We start from the raw sequence: 19,635 nt of genomic DNA, 5'->3' as shown, positions 1-19,635 counted from the left end.
CAGTATCTGTATCTTCCAACTGATCCATCTAATTCCGTTCAGCTTCTTAATTAACACACAAACAGGCGATACAGACCGTTGGAAGTTTCATCTCTTTATTTAATGAGTTCAAATCAGACTGACAAGCATGTTATCTCCCCTCTTCTCTCTCTCACCCTCTTCCAGTCAGCAGAACTTGACCAAAGCTCTGGCATCAGCTCTTAAAACATGACACACTCGCTGCATCAAAAAATAAAATAAAATAAAAAGCTACAGTTATCAGGTACTCACAGGGAACAATATGTTTGCGACAATATCCAGCCAGTCCAGCTTTAGAAACATATGAGACCAAAACAAAACAAAAAAACTTGACAGTTGCTAGGTGTTTGCAGGGGTGTTCCTTGCCAACACCATCATGGCTCAAGGATCTACAGTTCAGCATGCACCCAATCAAATGACAAACTACAGCCACAATAGGGTGCGTTAAGCAGCAGTAGACCCACTGCCAGACGTCACAAAACTTCAGTGTGTTTACAGAAACTTATTTTTTCTTTATTCTTCTAACACTGCTGTCAGTTCGCCCCGGATTATTTGAGAAACCTTGTCAAAGGGGGGAGACATCAACACCAAGAGTAGGCTTTAACCTGATTTTATCTGCTCGCACATACACTGTCGCATAGCATCCCTTACTTTAAAATGATGACTGTGCCAAACAAGCCAGTACATAGCCTAAAAAGGCAAACTCACTCACTCGGAACGCACACGCACGCACACACTAATCACAGGTAAGTACAATTATGGCCTCACATGAAACGACACCAGCTAAAACCACAATAAATAAAAAAAGAAAAAAGCAATTAGCTGTTCTCCAGCTTCCCAATATGAGGCAGCCAACCACATATTGAGCGAGAGGAAGAGAGAGAGATGACCAAGACGGAGATACATTCTAAATCAAAAAACAGAGAAAAGTGGTACAGTTTGGTATTTACATCTGGGAACACAGGCTTGAGATACAACAATATTTACAAACAGACACGAGTGCCTGGAGTGAATATGGACAGAGCCACACCACTTCCACAGAACACCTGACAACAACAACAAAACAAAAAAACAAAAAACAATGTTCTGAAAAAAAGCAAGGAAAGGTAAATAAAAAGGTGATCTTCACAGACGGCAGACAAGTGCAACATGGGACCGAGAAGGAACAGAGGATTGGGAAGGGGGGAAGAAGCAGAAGAGATGTTTTGTTCTATAGGAGAGGCAAAGGCGGAAGTTACACTGTACATTTCAGAAGATGCGGCTGGATTGCTACGGATCAATACTGATGCGTTTATGATCTTATCTAGTACATTGGAAGGTGCAACATTCTGAGTTGCGCACGTAATGCAACGCAGAAAGAAAAAAAAATAAAGGAAGAAAAAAAAAATCGCACAAGACAGCCACAGCCACGCGAGTCTTTTTCTACTTCAGCTACTCTCTACTAGCGACCAGTCTCTTATATCGTCTAAAAGGAATTAAGAGGAATAAATACCCAGACTCTACCAGAGAATACACCACAGTTCACTTTCCAAGTCCCAATAGAATGTCCTTGAACCGCAGACCAGTTATAGCTTTGCCAATAATGATTAAAAAAAAAAAAAAAAAAGAGTGCACAATCCCTAACACTTGCTCCACGGATAATATACAACATTTTTCATTAGCATTCACTACAACTCATACGGACGCCCTGTGGAATATATGAATCCCTGTTTGAATAGTCCATTGTACTGAGCAACAGAAATGCTTTGTGACTGTGGTGCATCTTTTACAAAACCCAGACCAATACAACTAAGTGGACACATACAGTAATCTTCTCTCACATCCTCCAATCTCTCAGTTTTCTCTACTGACAACATCCACGGAGTTATACCAGCGACTGCTTTATTTCCTGTTATATTTTTCATTGCGGATTAAGTATGTACACTGTGGTAGGTGTGGCTTTTAAAAGGGGATCCCACCTAGGGATGCACGTTAAGACTTAAATATAAGACTCGACCCTTGGGAGATGATGATCGACTGCTCCCAATCACACGGGCACACCACCCCTCTCTTACCCACCCTTCTCTTACCCAGCCCACCCACTTTAACCCTTTACGCCCCTTGCCATTCAAAAATGATTTAAAACAATAAATACATTTACAAGGAAAAAAAGGAGGGACAAAAAAAGGACTTTAAAAAATACAATGCAATAAAAGTATAAAACCATAGCTTCTTCGTTTTCCCTGTTTCTGAAAAGCTCACTGTTGTGACCACATTATGTACTTGACATCTTTTTCTCTTGTCTTTTATCAGAGGGACCTGCACCTAATATTTTTTTCGTTCATTTCAACCCAAAGCTAAAACATCTGACCTGGTGTTTGGTGGCAGAAAGTCTCTTGTATTTCAACATCATTGTCTGTGCAGTCAAATAAATTAAGATTTATATAAAAAAAGAAAAAAAAATCTCAATAAAAGCAGACTCTTAAATAGAGGACCTGCCCCTCCAGCCACTGCATGTTCTGCTGTCTATAAACATGAATACAGGTGTTATAACAATCGCCATAATCATGAGTAGTGATGTACAAATTCCCATTGACATGAGTACAGCTATTATAACCGACCTATATACATGAATACATTAACACACCTAATCGACCCATGGACATGAATACAGGTCTGACAACCATACTCCATAAATCAAGACCATAGGTCCAATAACAATCCCCAAAAGTAGTGAATACGGGTGTAATGAGAGGACACATGCTTCAGTGAGAGCTGCTCTGTCCGTAGTACAAACACCCATTTCACAGGACTGATACCACTGTTTGTCTGGAATAAGAGAGACCGGGGGTTGCTGTGTGTGGGTGTGTGTGTCTGTGTGCAGGTACAAGTGTGGCTGTGTGGGTAAGTGTATGTGTGTCGGGATTGCAAATCTGGGTGTGTACAGTGTGTACAGTGTGTGTGTGCATGTGTGGGTGGGTGTGAGTGAGAGAGAGAGATTCATAGGTAGCTTACATCGACTGGGTGAGTTTCTGCTCTCTGGTTTGTCCCTTGCTCTATCACTGGTTTTGAACTTCAGGAAGAGAACTGTCCGTGCAGTGGGACTGAAATATGGAACTCTTTATGTACATCTGAACACATTACAGGGTGTTTGTGTGTGTGTGTGTGTGTGTGTGTGTGTGTGTGTGTGTGTGTTTTTCTCTATTTATAACAAAATAAAATAAATAAGAATCAGGAACAATATGTGTGCATGTTGTCGGCATGTGTTTGTTTGAGTGTGTGCGTGTATGTGTGTGTGTTGGGGTGGGAGCTGAGTGTGCACTGTGTGTGTGTGTGTGTGTGTGTGTGTGTGTGTGTGTGTTTTATATTTTTTATTTTAACAGTATGGTTGAGGTAATGGTTTAAGTTGAGTATTCTAGCATGTACTGTAGGTGTGAGTTCAGGTATGTGTGCTTATGGTCAGTTACGCATGTTGAGGAGTTGATTTACGTGCTACTGCGTGTGTTAGTGTGTGTGTGTGTGTGTGTGTGTGTGTGTGTGTGTGTATGCATGTGTGGGTGTGTATGCGTGTGTGTGTGTGCGTATGAATGTATGTGTGATCAATAGTGATTGTTCAGGTGCTATTGTTGAGAGCTGAACCGGGCTGTGCAGAACCATCTGATCCAGGACCATCTGAGAGAGAGAGAGAGACAGAGAGAGAGAGAGAAAGAGAGAGAGAGAGATGTGGGAAAGGGGTGGAAAGAAAGGGAACAAAATGAGGAAGAGGGGGACACAGAGAGAAAAGTAGTGTGAGTGAATATATTAAAAAAAACATTCAACAGAAGCCTTTAGCATGTCAACTTTAGCATGTCAACTTCCTTCACACATCAGACCCTCTTATTAAACACCTGGGTCCAGGGCTCAACATTAGCTTTTAAAAGTGGTTGCCAACTGGGCAACCACGCATGAGGTCTTGGTTGCCAAATACAAAAAAATGGTTGCCCCATTATTAAAGGCCTGTTATTTCAGTTTTGTCTGTGCACTAAAATAAGTCATATCTTTAATGTCTTGGATACATATTGTCAGTATGTTTAATGTGGTGTGTAGGGCTAATTGAGTAGCCTACACATTGGTTGTGTGTGCAGTAGGCCTAATTGAGTGCCTGTCACTTTAAGAAATACGTGGTGAGAGTAATTAGCCTACACAGTCTACATTAGTGAATAATAATAGTTGCGCATAACGCATACGGATGCAATCGGAGGTGCAATTCATTGTTTTCATCATTAGATTAAATAAATGTTCGAAAATATAATAAGTCGAAGACAATCTTTTTGGGATCATAGAAGAGATAAGTGTCTTTTAATGTTCATTAATGATTTAGTGACCACTACACGAATGACATACGTGACCTGAGCTAGCGGCATGGCAGCTCTCTCCACATGTAAAAGTTTGCCAAGGTTGCGTAGCCTTCTAAATGACGTTGAAACCCAAAAGTAGGCCTACGTGCCTAAATCCCATAGACTAGACAGGTTAGCAACACAAATTTGAGAGATGCAAGAGAGCAAATCAACTTGATATTAGCCTATTATTATGTGTTACAATAGCGTCACTTAAACTAGCAGCCATGTTACGCTGTTTATGGCACTGCTGCGCATACGTGTGTAAGGGGGAAAAGACGCACAGCCGGCTTCTATCGGAGGGGGTGCCTGCCTTGCGCACACGCATGTTTGGCTACTTCAGAAGAACACGGTCATTCTTAAAAGTATCGTAAAGTAGGCTAACATTAGGCATTGTGACATTTTTAGTTTGTAGTATCGGTGGCTGTACAACACCAATCGCCTACTTGAAAAAAGTTTAATTTGTTTACTATTAGCTCAGCTGCGTTCATTTGCCGGGCCATCCCGAGTCAGAAAATTAAGTTTACGTTGCCCACCACATGTGTGAAATGCTGAAATGTATGTGTATGTACTGATAATTATACCAAAAAAATAAAGTAATAATCAAACTACAGGAAAAATGGGGAAATGTTGTGGTTGCCACAGGGGCAACCAGGTGTGAGGAATTGGTTGCCAATTGTCATAATTTGGTTGCCCGGGGCTACTGGGCTACCGTTAATGTCGAGCCCTGCCTGGGTCTCACTCTCTGTGTGAATGGGGCTAGAGCAGAGTCTCCATTACAACTCTAAACAGGTCCGAATGCCACCTCCATAGCTCTACAAGACCTCCTTAGCAAACGTTGAGTGAATTAGGTGCAGTGGGGTCCCCATACCGTGTGAGCTGGCCGAGGTCTGTGCGCGGACGTGAGGCGGAATGAGGGAGGAGTTCAGCTGCGGCTGGATGGACAGCTCTGCAGAGGAGGGAGAGAGGAGGGAGAGCACCAGAGAACATTTAAAGGAGAATTCCCGGACATTCGTCACATAGATTTCCGTTTCTCGAGGTCACGGAGTACTGCCGGTACGACAAAAACATTAACAGTCGGTTCAACCTAGCTTGAGTTGCTGCAGCTAACAGGTAGTGCTACACACTCTACATAGCCAAAGTGCAGTATAAAATGCCATATCCTCCGATCAATCTATTACAATCTCATTAATCTACTGAACACATTTCCTGAAGATATAGAGGTTTTCATTTTACAGTATCTACTAAAATACAGTGTGAAAGACAAACAAAAAAAGCTGGTTTTGGAATTTTTGCAGATATTGCACTTTAGCTTTCCAGGACAAGGTTCTCAAAGTGGGGTCCACTGCCAATAGCCTAAATAGCTTTAAATGATAGTTGAGTTAAGGTTTATCGTTTTAAAAAATGCCCCTGTGGTACAGGAGCAGTACGTGTTTGTTTAGTGACAGTACGATTAAGCACGACAGGAAACGGGCGCAGCTTTCAATCTGAACAGAAGTACAGAAGTACAGTAAAGGAGGTGAACACAACGATGTAAGTGTGAAGTCATGTGAGGTCTGACACATGCCAGGAGGAAGTGTGTGTGCGACTGCAGGTGTTCCAGTCTACGTGGGAGCTCAGGAAGTCTGAGGTCGCATACATGCACATCAAGTGAGAAAGTGTAGGTGTGTCGCTATGCGGGTGTGGTAAAGAGGCTGGCAAACGTTAGCTTTGTTTCTCATTCATCATAGCAGGCCTACAAATATGGATAAAGTGGTCACTTTTATGTGTATTTTTGCAAGTACTGTATGTGGGCCAAGGAAAGCTGTTACCTTTGCCACCGTCTCTTGGCAAATTATATGGATTTTGTCTGCTTACTATGCTTTTGCTTATGAGTCCAAAGAAAAGTGTTTAAATACGTGTTAACAGTTAAGGTTTGGCAGCGGGGGCATGGGCATGATTAAGGGGGACGGGCGGAACAGTATGTGGGTACAGTATGTGGGTACAGTATGTGTGCGGTACGAGTGCCCGGGGGGGGGGGATGGGGGGGGGGTTTAACTCACCAGTCGTGGTGAAGTTGAAGAGCTGGGGCAGGGTGCGGCCGTTGGGCAGCCCCGCGCCCGGCTGGCGCAGCTCGTCGAAGAAGGCGTGGGCACAGGCCTCCAGCGGCGAGAGGCGCGTCATGGGCGTGTACTCCAGCAGGCGACTGCACAGGGAGATGGCCTCGGGCGGGGTACGCGGCTTAAAGACCTGAGGTGCGCACGAAAAGAGGGAGAGAGAGAGAGGGGGGGGGGGGGGGGGGAAGAGAGGGAGGTCAGTAAGAGAAATGGGGAGGACAGCATAAAAAAACAGAGAGAGAGAGAGAGAGAGAGAGAGAGAGGGAGGATGAAGGGGGGGCGATGAGGGAGAACGAAGTAAAAGAGGAACAGGAGGAGGGCAGTAATAAAAATGACACAAGAGAGAAAAGAGAAACGGAGGGTGTTGAAAAATCAAAAGAAGGGGGGAAGAAAACAAATGGGAGAGGAGAGGAGACGGTTAAACAAGAGGCACGGAGGGAGAAAAATGGATGAAGGGGTGCACAATGAACGACAGAAGGAGATGAGGAGAGGAAGAGTAAAGTGAGAGAGGCAGTTCATTATGAAATCATTAGTTAGGGTCTAATAGCCCAGGCTGGAGCTCTGGCACAGCCCATTTCCCCTCTGGACCTAATGTTCATTTCTTGGGATGACTGCTGGGAATGTCAATTATTAACTTAACCAACCAAAAGAGAACTTCTGAGTACACTGCAAAAATTATTAACAAAAATAAAGACAGAGGGAAGATGGAAGGAAAGATAGACAGACAGCAAGAAAGAAAGAAAGAAAGAAAGAAAGAAAGAAAGAAAGAAAAAAACACTAGTGTTCTAGAGGACTCTGAACTAAAATCCGAGGAAATTAGCACCCAGGGCAGACAGATAATTACAATTGGGGTTTTGTCTTGGGGACATTTTTGTTTAGTCAAAACCAGGGAATCAAAAAATGATTTATGGTCTGAGAGAGGATACATTTTGAAAGAAGACATGTTTATATAAGAGCAGCCAAGATTGCACAACAATAAACCTCAGAGTCCACATCTAGTGCAGTGACTCCTCATCTACTTCAGTTTTCCACTCAAACAGTTGAAAATCAGAGGCATTAGCTACTACCAAAGCACATTTCTGATCCTCACCTTTGTCCAGGGATGTGCTTTTATCTGGGGGAACTTGAACTCTGTGTAGTTGGGGTTCATTTCCCTGATCTGTTCCCTTGTTGGGGTCCCAAGCACCTGTGAGCAAAAATCAGACACAAAACTAATCAGACAAATGGAAGATGTTGCACATTCATCATGATTCATGTGTTTTTCTCTGCTTGACACTCAATTCATGAAAATATACATGAAATACATTTAAGGCCTCTACAACGGGGAAACGTTTTTCTTTGCCGATTGGTGCAGAAAAGCCTGGCAGTGTATAACCTTTGTTTAACGTCACATTAGGATTTTAATATGTAATCACATAAAGGATGTCCTAGCCAAGCAGAGTCACTTTTAATTACACTGTGATTAACACAGCAACACCCTCAAATCCGGCAGAAAATGACTGGCTGGTTCAAGGTCAAATGCATGATCTGAAACATGTCCAGATTGAGTTCTCCCAGTCGTGTCATGAGGAGCTCAGCGGATGGTGGGGCACACACACACACACACACACACACACACACACACACACACACACACACACACACACACACACACACACACACACACACACACACACACACACACACACACACACACACACACACACACACACACACACACACACACACACACACACACACACACACACACACACACACACACACACACACACACACACACACACACACACACAATCCCCTTGCAATCAGCCCCCATCAGGCTCATTACGCCCAACACAGAATTCAATTACACATGTGAGAGGATCGCGGCCAAATGAATTCGGACACCGGCGGCGGCAGCAGCACCGGTGCCTCTCCACGCGCCAGCCGCCGCACGCCTCTCGTTCTTTCCCAAAGCGGGTTTAAGGAAGTGGTCGCCGCAACGCTCTAATCGCTCAATTAGACCTCATTAGTTTTGACTGATGGCCAATAACACCAACACTCTGACTCGGCAGTTTCTCCTGACGCGAGACACGCTTCCTTCTATTCTCAAGAATGATGAAAGCGACCATTCTGGGAGCCAGCAAATGTGGCAGAAAAGTGTGCCTGGCAGACCTGGGCTTCCAGAATTGAGGGCTCGGGGCTAACTGACAGTTACACAATGTTTGAAGAAAGAAAGAGGTGCTTTCAAATATTCTCTGTCTCTGCTTGTGCCTGTTGAAAGTAAAAAGATTTGAGATGAGGTACTAAGGTTCATTATAAACATCAACTTTTTTGCCAATAGACAAAAGGGGCATGAAGTCAATCTGACATTTAATATCCGAGAACAACTCTGTCTCAAACCCCCATGGTAGGTTGAGATCCATAAAAAAAAATGTACTAATAACCTCAAAATGTCATGACTCTAGGTCTAGAGCTAAAAAAAAGTTAAAAAACAGCAATACTTGCAAAAGTTCTTCTAGAAGAATTTGTAACAATTTGAAAATGTGAAAGTCCCACAAATGAGGAGCGGTGTCTTGACGGTGCCAATGAATGGCCGCAGGCTGCCGATTCCAAAAAACTGATAACTAACAGAGGAACTGGACAGGGCCCATAAAAGCCATTATTTTATACGGTCACCCAGCGCTGCAGCGGAGGTGCATTTTGGCTTGTGGCCTCGCTACAGTCTGAGTGAAGTAGTGAGACACAATAAAAACATCCTTTTTATTAGCACAGCAAATGTCGAGTCCAAATTCGGAGTCCATTACAGGGCTTAGAACAAAGTTCTTTTTAATGAAATCTAATGTATTGTATTTTTTACTAGGACGGAGAGGGAGCCCCACACTGATCTTAAATAAGGTTTGCTGCAGGAGCTGCTCTCTGTGTGTGGGCATATGTGTGAGAGCATGTCAGGGTAAGGGTAAGGGTAAATGTGTGTGTGTGTGTGTGTGTGTGTGTGTGTGTGTGTGAGATCGGCCCATAATGAATCTAAATGACTGCGGGGCGAAGTGGCACCTTGATGATCTCCACCAGCTGGTCCACGCCGCTGTCCCCGGGGAAGATGGGCTGGCCCAGAAGCAGCTCCGCCAGCACACAGCCCGCCGACCAGATGTCGATGTTGGACGTGTAGTCGGTGGCGCCGAAGATGAGCTCGGGGGCGCGGTAGTACCGCGAGCAGATGTACGAGACGTTGGGCTCGCCGCGGACCAGCTGCTTGGCACTGGAGTGGGGGAAAGAGGGGGAAAATGCTAAGAGTCCAGACTCAACACGTTTACAGTGTCCCCCCCCCATTAGGATACATTGTTAAATCAGGACAGGGGAGGATGAGCTCATAGTTTAAGTACATTTAGATAAGTCTACGGAATAGTGAGTCATCTTTGTCCTTCGAAAGGATCCTGAATTAATGAATACAGGATATAGTGAAGATAAAAAAAATAAAAAAAACTGAGCTGTGTCAAAAGAGAATTAACTAAAACATTTCCTACAAAATGTCTTTCTAACTTCATACATTTAAAAAAATGCTAGCAACAAAGTATGCATGACAAGGTCAATAAAACCCTTTTATAATTCTCTGATATATTCAAAAATAAATAAATAAACAAACAAACAAACAAAAAACCTGTATAATAAATGAACAGAACAGAGGCAACCCGCGAGGTCAGTTCCGAAAAAAGAACAAGAACTTCTGACACAATCTCCAGTAATCTGATTATTTATGATGGTGAGAGGCAGTGCTCTCCCAGCGCTTGCTCCCCAGCCGGCTTCCACCAGCACAGGGCTGCCACTGTGGGCTCCACATCCCACATCAGATCAATACTAAACACCGGCTGACCAGCAGGCAGGGACACAGGATCATTACCACACAATAGAGTCGGGTCTGTCTGTACACTACACCACTGCAGAATTGGGCCCTGCACTGAGCTCAGTGTGTTTTCCCCACAATGTACTCGGCAGTGGCACATATTTTACATGAGTTCTCTGTATGTTTCACGGAGAACTCGTTACACCGATATCTCTCTCACACACACACGATCACGTGAATGAGTGACATCTAAGCTTTTCAATGATATTAGCACCCAGTTGCTATGACAAATGGGTCACGAAAAATTATCCTTGAATTTGCATGACATTTTATTGTAATTGCATTCTGCGATCGTGAAATATCTCAGGAATTCTCCACTAAACACATAGCAAACCGTATATTAAACAAAAATTGATTATTTCTTGATATAAAGCCTGTCATGAGACATATGCAAATTTGATCGCATCATACTTTCCCCAATATTGATAATCCAGACTTGTCCTGAAAAAGGAAGATATGCAAGAATGTACAGATGGCCAGATTACAGTTAATTTAATTAGCTGAACAACAAAGGCCACCTCTGCATAATTTCACACAGTGCAAAAATGTAGCTTACAATATTTTTGACTAACTGACTAACTTATCTGAACTGTGAAACTCAGCAATACTTTGTGATTGTGAGCGTATTGCCGTATCATCATAACTATTCCACCTGTGTGTGTATGGTTAAAATATCAAAAGTGCAAAATCGTTTAGGCTAACAGCAGAAATATTTCCATCCATAAATATAAGACAGTCTATGCACCAGATCGATGCATTTAAAAGTTAAAATATGAAGGTGAGGCATGCCCCCGGAATCTCTTAGCGTGGCTTGGTTACAACTTCCAGCACCTAACAACAGCACTACTGCTGGAGCTTGCCTGTGATCTGTGGTTTTTAGTGCGATCTTTACGGTCATACTGTGATCTGTTTCTCACAGACGCAGCCCTGACTCATGTATATGAGGTTCCAGTCTGCAGGATGAGGGGAAAATGTCACTAACTGAAACCACCTGAAAAAGCAATGCAGTAAACAACGCACATCTCATTTCACTTGCAAGCCTGCTCAATAAAATCCCAATAAGCCGAACGGTAGCTGAGTGCAGCTGGTTAATTTCTGATTTTTTTTCTTCTCACCGCAGATGTAAAATATGGGCTGTCACTTGTTTAAGTATTTCTCCACTATGATAAGCATCCCATGTATTTGGACCATGATAGGGAGGCTTAACACAGACAAACCCGCTAGCCCAGATGTTTCAGAATGTGCTGCTGTGACTGGATGCAGGATTTTAACGTCCTGGTGAGTGCTCGAGTCATCAGAGTTGCCATTACCTGAGAACATTGAGTCATGCACCACTTTACAATGCATGCCCAGATTCTATACCCCTGCACTTAAAAATAAACAGCCATGTTTGTCGCCTTCAGTCGAACATTAGGCCTAATGCATTGGCATTAACACAAGGCTACAGTGCACATAAAAAAGCACCGCACCGTAACCAGCACAGTATTGCCACTTTGCAAACAGCAATGTATTTGAGATTAAGTGCAAAGTGTTTCAGTGTTTCTCAAGTCATGTGTTCCAGTATGTCACCACGGGTCAACTGTACCTGTCGCCGTTTGACCGTATGACTGATTTCAGCTTTGAGAATGGAACAGACAGGAGCGAGCACCCCATTCCCCACAGCTAATAACACCTTGTCGTGTTACTCATTTCCGGACACCTTCCACAACTACCTCAGCTTCAGACACGTACGCACAAAATACAGTACCGCGCTGGTGACGCTCACTTCATGAGTCGTGTATTCTATTGAGCTTCCCTTGTGTGGTGCAGGGGTGCCAGCCCAAACTTACCTGCCGAAGTCACACAGTTTAAGGACAGCCGTCTCAGGGTCCACCAGCAGGTTCTGGGGCTTGATGTCTCTGTGACACACGCCCTGGGAATGGATGTACGCCAAACTGCGGAACAGCTGATACATATACACCTGAAGGCCAAGTGGGGGTAGGAGGGAAAAAGAGAGAAAGAGAGAGAGAGAGAGAGAGAGAGAGAGAAGAGAGGAGAGAGAGAGAGAGTGTTGGAAATAGCAAAAGAGAGGAACAGTTGAGATGTAAGAGCGGAGTATAGGACAGAGCTCAGAGCGGTGAGGAGAGAGAGAAGGCCACAGAGAGAAGAAAGGGGGACATATAACAGAACAAGTGAGCGAGTGACGAGAAAAAGAACAAGTGAAGTGAGTCAAAGCTCACTCACATGTCCCGAAATAAATCGTCCTTGAGTCTTCTTCAAAAATCCAGGAGCCACGCACAGGCTCAGTGATGACCGTGAGCAGCTGGTGTGGCGCTTACCTTGACGTAGATGATGGGAATGATGGTCTTGGCTTTGTTGAAGTGTCGTGCCACTCTGTACACCGTCTCTGGCACGTAGTCCAGCACCAAGTTCAGATAGACCTCATCCTTCTGTGGAAGACCCACAACAAACACTGTTCAAATACACTCACCCATCATTTTATGTTTTATAAATAAGCAGAACATTTTATCCATAGCGATTTACATTTTCATATAGCGAGGTATATGTATACTGTATTGAGTCATGCTGAGACTTTAGCATTGATAGCACCTGTACCAGCTGAACAGCGGGAACACATCCCATAATTTCTCATATAATTTATTCAAATAATGATTATCAAATTGTTTCTAATGAGAAGTAACTGTGTATGCCCATTGCCCAAGGTATTAACATGCTCAGACCCATAGGAAAAGAGCAGGAGTGAGAGTATGCTTATTGGGTTTGTGTCATGTCGAACAGGCCTAAATGCCTTGGGAGAGAGACGAGCCGCTGTCACAATGACATGTTCCAGTCAGGCCGGCGCGACTGCCAAAGCCACAAGATTTACCATCGATTTCTCCCCGGGCTTGTTCATTAGCTACAGGGGGCCTTCAGTTCTGTCTTCTCCCCCCCCTGTTGGAAGCTAATCAATTTCCGAGCCGTGTTCCAACTTGCATCTGGAGAGGTAATTTCTCTCCATCTTTGAGAAAGTGCTTGTCTACAGCTGTGCAGTCTCACTGGGGAGAGATGCAGCTTCAGCACTTTATGAGGAGGAGGAGAAGGAGGAGAGGATGCTTTTGGGGGGGGAGGAATTGAGATACACCACTGAGGTACTGACCTTCTCCCCGCTGGAGTAGAAGAAGTAGCGGAGCCTCACTATGTTGCAGTGGTCCAGCTTCCTCATGATCTGAAGCTCCCGATTCTACACACACACAAAGAAGGACCAGGGACACATTTATCAGTTATTGCCAAGCGTAACGATTTCCTCCAATAATTGTGTGGCTATATTGACTTAAAATGTAAAGGCAGAGAAACGCTGAACAACACAATACAGTTTATAATGTGAAAAAAGTGAAGGCTGACTGGAATGGTAAACTCCACGAGCACACACACCATGTCTGATTGCACTACCCTGAAGCTACTAAAAAAAAAAAACTACAGCACTCTTACCCTGCAGTTTCGACAGTCAATTTCAACTTTTAGGATTAGAGTCAGCCTTTTTTGGGGAGCATGCATGCGTGCCTGTGTGTGTGTGTCATCTCAATGTCTGAGAGAGAGAGAGTACAGATGGGTATGTGTGTGACACTTGCCTTGAAGCGTTTGTCCTGCAGCACCTTTTTGATGGCCACCAACTCCTGGCTGTCGACGAGGCGAGCCTGGTACACCACTCCGAAGGAGCCATTCCCAATTACCTTAATGTCTGTGTAAGACACTTCCTGAGGGCGGTCTGGGCCTTGCCCAGGGGTGGCCACCACCGTCGTCACCTTTCCGCTGTCCCCTACACACACACACACACACACACACACACACACACACACACACACACACACACACACACACACACACACACACACACACACACACACACACACACACACACACACACACACACACACACACACACACACACAGTCAGATTAACTGTGGATGGCACAGGAGGAGCTTGCTACTGGCTTGACAGCTGAAGCCGTTTTGTGCTTGTTAAGGCCCTGACCAGGGCCATAGAACAGTGTCAGAATTTTACACCGTGTGAGTTTGCTCCGGAGGCTACTAAAATTGTCTCTGGAGCAACTCAACTAAAATAACCATAAATATGTAGTTTCTGGATAACAATAAGCACCAATGGGCAAAACTACGATCATACTTAGACACACCAACTGAGCACTACAGTAACCAATATGCCATCACCTTGTACAAAAGGTATCTGCCATTAATAACCTGTCATGCCCATAATAGGGTCTGAATATACAGTAGCCTACATCTTGGTTTAGTTTGTTATGCAGAGTTTAAAAAGACCAACAGTTCCTGTGCATATAAACAATGTCTTCCTTGTTGCTTTCCACTGGCCACACAGAACCATCGAACAGTAGGCCTACCAACCACTGACCCAGCAGTGAGAGACAACATGAGGCGTTAGGTATCCTGGAAAATATCTGTGCGTATAGGGGCAATAGTAATATGATGCCACTCGTGACTAGCTGGCAAAAAAAGCAGGTGAGTGCTGAAGTACAAGACAGTAACTTTGAGACAGTGGGACTCGATCGCACTGCCCTGTCAATGACCCCATTCTCATCTGCAACAGGCTGGGCTGGCACAGAGAAGAGGACTGATATTGGTTAGGAACATGTAACGTGAGCTGGTCTCTAGATGAGTGCACGCACCATCAAAACACACGTGCACACAGGTCTGGTGGAAATTGTTGGGCGGAAGAGCTGCGCAATATGTTTAGAGTCTTACAAGGACATGAGAGAAAACACAGTGGGGTGGCTGTGGTCAGTCACACAAATACAATATATTCAGATTTATAATCCAAAAGCGGGAAGGGAAGGGAATTCTGCTGAGGAATTGTAGAATCAAATATATTAGCTATTAGTAAATCCAATGGACTAACATCAAGTTCAGAAATGTTTGAGTAAGCCCATTTTTGGTTTCCCATGGCCAAGACATTCACTTCCACTTTCAGACTAGACAATCAAGTAACAAAAAAGTACCCCTAAATTATCCAAGACGTGAATATGGGTCTTATGGGTGACTTATCTGCCCTTTATTTTCTGCTTCCCTTATTTTTAAAAGACTCATATTCATACAAACAGGCTCTTAAGGTAAACGCCACTGTGGTGATTCATGCCTTTAAGCCAGGCTGAACCATTCACGTAATGACACTCCATCATCACAGTCAGGTCTGAATCTTTTGAAAATCATTACCTAAATAGTCTCAAGATAGAATTCTAGTTGATCCCAGCTTGCTCAAGTACAATCGAGTTCCTGCTTGGTATGTCAGCTCGAGGAAATGGCCCAATACATTGCTACGTGGCTACCCTGCCAACAGTATCAATTATTCTAAGAGGTCTTGAGAGGTTCCAAAGGGTAGACCTTGGGAACCACATGACAGAGGCCCGTTGGGTGTCACATTATGAGTGCACACACCATCAAAACATACATGCAGAGGCCCGTTGGGTGTCACATTATGAGTGCACACACCATCAAAACATACATGCACAGGTCTGGTGGAAATGTGTGGGTGAAAGAGCTGCTCAATATGTTTTTTTGCTTGGAGTCTGACAAGGGCATGACAGAAAACAGAGTCGGTGACTTTGGTCTCGCAAAAGTATGAAAATGCACACAAATACAAAATATTCAGATTTATTATCCAAAAGTGGAAAGGATTTCTGCTGACGAATTGCAGAATTGAATATATTAGCTATTATTAAATCCAGTGGACTAGCGTCAAGTTCCAAAATGCTTGAGTGGAGCCATTTTTGGTTTTCTAAGGCATTCTATTCCACTTCCAGACTAGATAACCAAGTAACAAAAAAGTTCCCCTAAATTATCCAAGGCGTAAACAATATTCCTTGTGGGTGACTTATCTGCCCTTTTTTTTCTGCTTCCCTTATTTTTACAAGACCCATGTTCATACAAACAGTCTCTTAAGGTAAACGCCACTGTGGTGATTCATGCCTTTAAGCCAGGCTGAACCATTCACTTAATGACACTCCATCATCACAGGACTTCAGGTCTGAATCTTCTGAAAATAATTGCCTAAATAGTCTCAAGATGGAATTCTAGTTGATCCCAGCTTACTCAAGAATAATCGAGTTACCGCTTGATATGTCACCTCAGTGAAATTGACCAATACATGATATGTGGCTACCCTGTCAACAGTATCAATTATTCTAAAAGGTCTTGAGAGGTTCCAAAGGGCAGACCTTGGGAACCGTGTGACAGAGGCCCATTGGGTGTCACATTATGGCATTTAAACAAAGATTATGTTGACTTGCTACTTTATAGGGTAGAGTAAAATACAATGACCTCGGTGTTTACTCGTACTTCCAGTTGCCAGTGCTACAAAGTACCCCAACTGAGTCAGGGAGGTATTATTTATCTGGATAGCTAACGTTAGTCATCATTGCTAATAACCTTAGCTTGCTGAGTGCTCTACCAGTGCTAGCGAGTAAGCTAACTGTACATCTGCATACATTCCACTGAAAACCACCAGATCACCCACACATCCCGCTATCTAATTGTCTAAATGTTGGTCTACTACGAAGGACTGACGTTAAATACAATGACACGTTGTTTCGAAACCAAATCGACGTTAACGTTTCCAAATACATTACTGAACTTGCTAATGTTGCGATTAATGTTGCGCTAACGTTAGATAGTTCGTTGAATAAGTGTAGTTAACGTTACTTCAACGTTAGATACATGGTGTTGCACCGTTAACAAACCCAGTTACTTTGCCTGGCAACTAGATAATGTAACGAGACATGAACTCATGGCTAATATTTTCTATGCAGTTCATCTTACATATCGTATTATTTACCTACAACATCCAGCTAAAGCACCTAGCAGGTACTGATACTGAATTCGTGATGCGTCCAAATGGTTAAAATACGGCGCTGTTAGCTAGCTATCGTTAGCTAGTAACATTCAGATCGAGTTATTTTGCTAGCTTGCACACATCCTGGCAACTAGCAAGTACAAAAATATGATACTTGTTGTTGATGTGGGTAAACATTAAGTACTCAATAAATTACAGTATTTGTTGCCACAAGTATTACCAATCGGTAGGGAGGCGGAATTAACAAGTTATACATGGTGAACTACCTAACCCAGCTGGTTAGCTATTATGAGAAATGACCATTATAAACGTTAACGTTAACTTTATCATAGCTTGCTAGCTACATTCCGCCTACAAACTACGCAAACACTCACTGGTGAATTAAATATACTACCAGGCAGGAGTTTGTTTAGTAGTATGTGGCTGTTAAACTAACAATATGTTAAATACTCACTGGCCAGCTTCAAATTTCCGCACCCAGACGAAGATGTGCCCGAGGCCTGCGAGACCCCGGTCTTTCCTGTGTTGCTCCCCACGACAGCGGCTGATCCAGCGGATGATGAAGCGGCTCCGGGAGCGCCTTGAGGCTCAGCAAAAGAGCTTGTCCTGGGCCTCCCGCTGCCGCTCATATCTATTGCAAGGGTGGCGGGGCGGGGGATTTAGGGTTTTCCTATCCGATATCTGTTCGAGTGTCGACTACTCCTCTTATGAGTTGAATAGTTATGAAATAAAAGAGACGAAATGATCTGTTTCCCTGCGTCTCCCCTACTCTGAATGTCTGGCCAGAGTGACTACGGTTCTATGACAGATTGCAATGCCTCCTGGGAAATGAAGTTCTTAGCAACGGTATGTTGGTAAGACAATCGTTTCAGCGGGAGAGCCAAAACAACTACAACTACTGTTTCTGAATATTTCGAGTGGAACCACAGATGGCGCTCCCTTGCAATTAACCCAATAAACAATTTTCCGATTTTAAACTGTGGCCTTGGTGATGATATAAGCTCACCCATCTGAGATCAGCCTTTTTCCGTTTAAATAAACATATGAGTAATAAAAGGCTACATTTTCTTAACTGCAATTAGCATTTTATATTTTAAATAAATAAAATGAAGTATAGGCCGCACAGTAGGCTACATTCAGATGAGTGAATCTACTGGTCTGACCCACTGATTTATGATAAGGGAAAAATATAAAGCCTATAGTAAAAAAAAATAAAATAAAAATAAGGGGGTTGGATATCCTTCAGAGTGATTTCTGACACTGATTGGCGTAGGTCTGTCTGTTGTTTCTGAGAAAATTATTAAAAAGTTTGGTCACCAGTCTGTCTTGACCTGCTCCTCTCCTCATGCCAGGAATAATGTCACATTTCTGTGTAGAATCGTATCCCTATAGAGTTTACTCATGGCAGTGCAGCTCTGCTAGGTGCTCAGGGTCTGCTTTTATGCAATGTATAGGCCTAGTCCAAACCTTCCAGCCACTAGGACCCCCAAATATTAGGCTAGTTTGTAATCTATTGATGGTCCAAACTGGAACTGGTTTATGTTGATATGCATCCTCACCTAGTTCTTTCTAGTCCTCTCCCTTTTGATGTGTTCTCTTCGTTGATTTCACTAATGGTTATGGTTATGGTTATTTAGCAGACGCCTTTGTCCAAAGCGACATACAAATAAATAACAATACAAATTAAATTAACAGTGAACAATTACAAAATAGGGAGAATAGCAATATTATCAATAAAACAATCATTTTAAGCACTAACCTAATGAGAAATAAAACAATGAAAATGAGAATAGCAATCAAATAAGTCACTCAATTAATTATATAATAACAATAACTATAGCATGGTATGGCTAAATTTAAGGACAGTAGCAAAATAAATGTCAAATTCTATCAATGGACAATTATAACAAAACAATACTATTATACAAACCATAACACATAACAAACGCTCAAAAGACTAAGTGCATATTAAACAAATGTGCCTTAAGATCCCTCTTAAAAGATCCAAATACTAATAGGCTATATGTATGGATGTGTATTGACATTTTCATTTTAGCAGGTGGTCGGCCATTAAGACATCCTCTATATCCTGGCTACTATCTTTCCAGCTGGTTAGACTGTGTCATGGTCCTTTGGGTCAGTCCTGCTTCATCCATTAAGGGCCTCCATTCCTGCAGTTTTCAGACTTTTTTTTCCTTAAACAGCTTATGCCAAGCAAGCAATTAATGACCGCCACAGCATTTTATGCAATGTAACTGGATCTTGTTCTTTCCATCCACCATGCTTACTGTTTAGAAGTTTTCACTCCCTGGGGGTTGATGGGTGTTACTATCACTTTATGACTGTAGCAGCTCAGGCCCTGTGTACTGCTGGAGGAGGTATATTTTTCCACAGAACAGCATAGACTGAGTTGCATGTCAGCATCCT

The 19,635-nt window shown here is 43.2% G+C and overlaps 1 protein-coding gene across 1 annotated transcript; it reads right to left on the bottom strand.

Moving 5' to 3' along the window:
• Positions 1 to 73: 73 nt before the first annotated feature.
• Positions 74 to 17,978, bottom strand: gsk3aa (glycogen synthase kinase 3 alpha a). The gene is made up of 10 exons (XM_062528880.1): positions 17,663 to 17,978; positions 13,958 to 14,145; positions 13,486 to 13,569; positions 12,668 to 12,778; positions 12,179 to 12,309; positions 9,503 to 9,707; positions 7,560 to 7,655; positions 6,416 to 6,602; positions 5,245 to 5,322; positions 74 to 3,669 (listed from the first exon to the last, which is right to left on the bottom strand). Exons 1-10 carry the CDS (start codon positions 17,835 to 17,837, stop codon positions 3,611 to 3,613), a joined length of 1,314 nt encoding a protein of 437 aa, XP_062384864.1. The 5' UTR covers positions 17,838 to 17,978; the 3' UTR covers positions 74 to 3,610.
• Between the last annotated feature and the right edge of the window lie 1,657 nt (positions 17,979 to 19,635).

Source organism: Sardina pilchardus, chromosome 24 (assembly GCF_963854185.1).
Source record: "Sardina pilchardus chromosome 24, fSarPil1.1, whole genome shotgun sequence".
Taxonomy (NCBI): Eukaryota; Metazoa; Chordata; class Actinopteri; order Clupeiformes; family Clupeidae; genus Sardina; species Sardina pilchardus.
Note: the sequence above shows the minus strand (reverse complement) of the source record. Positions and strands in the feature narration are given on the sequence as shown.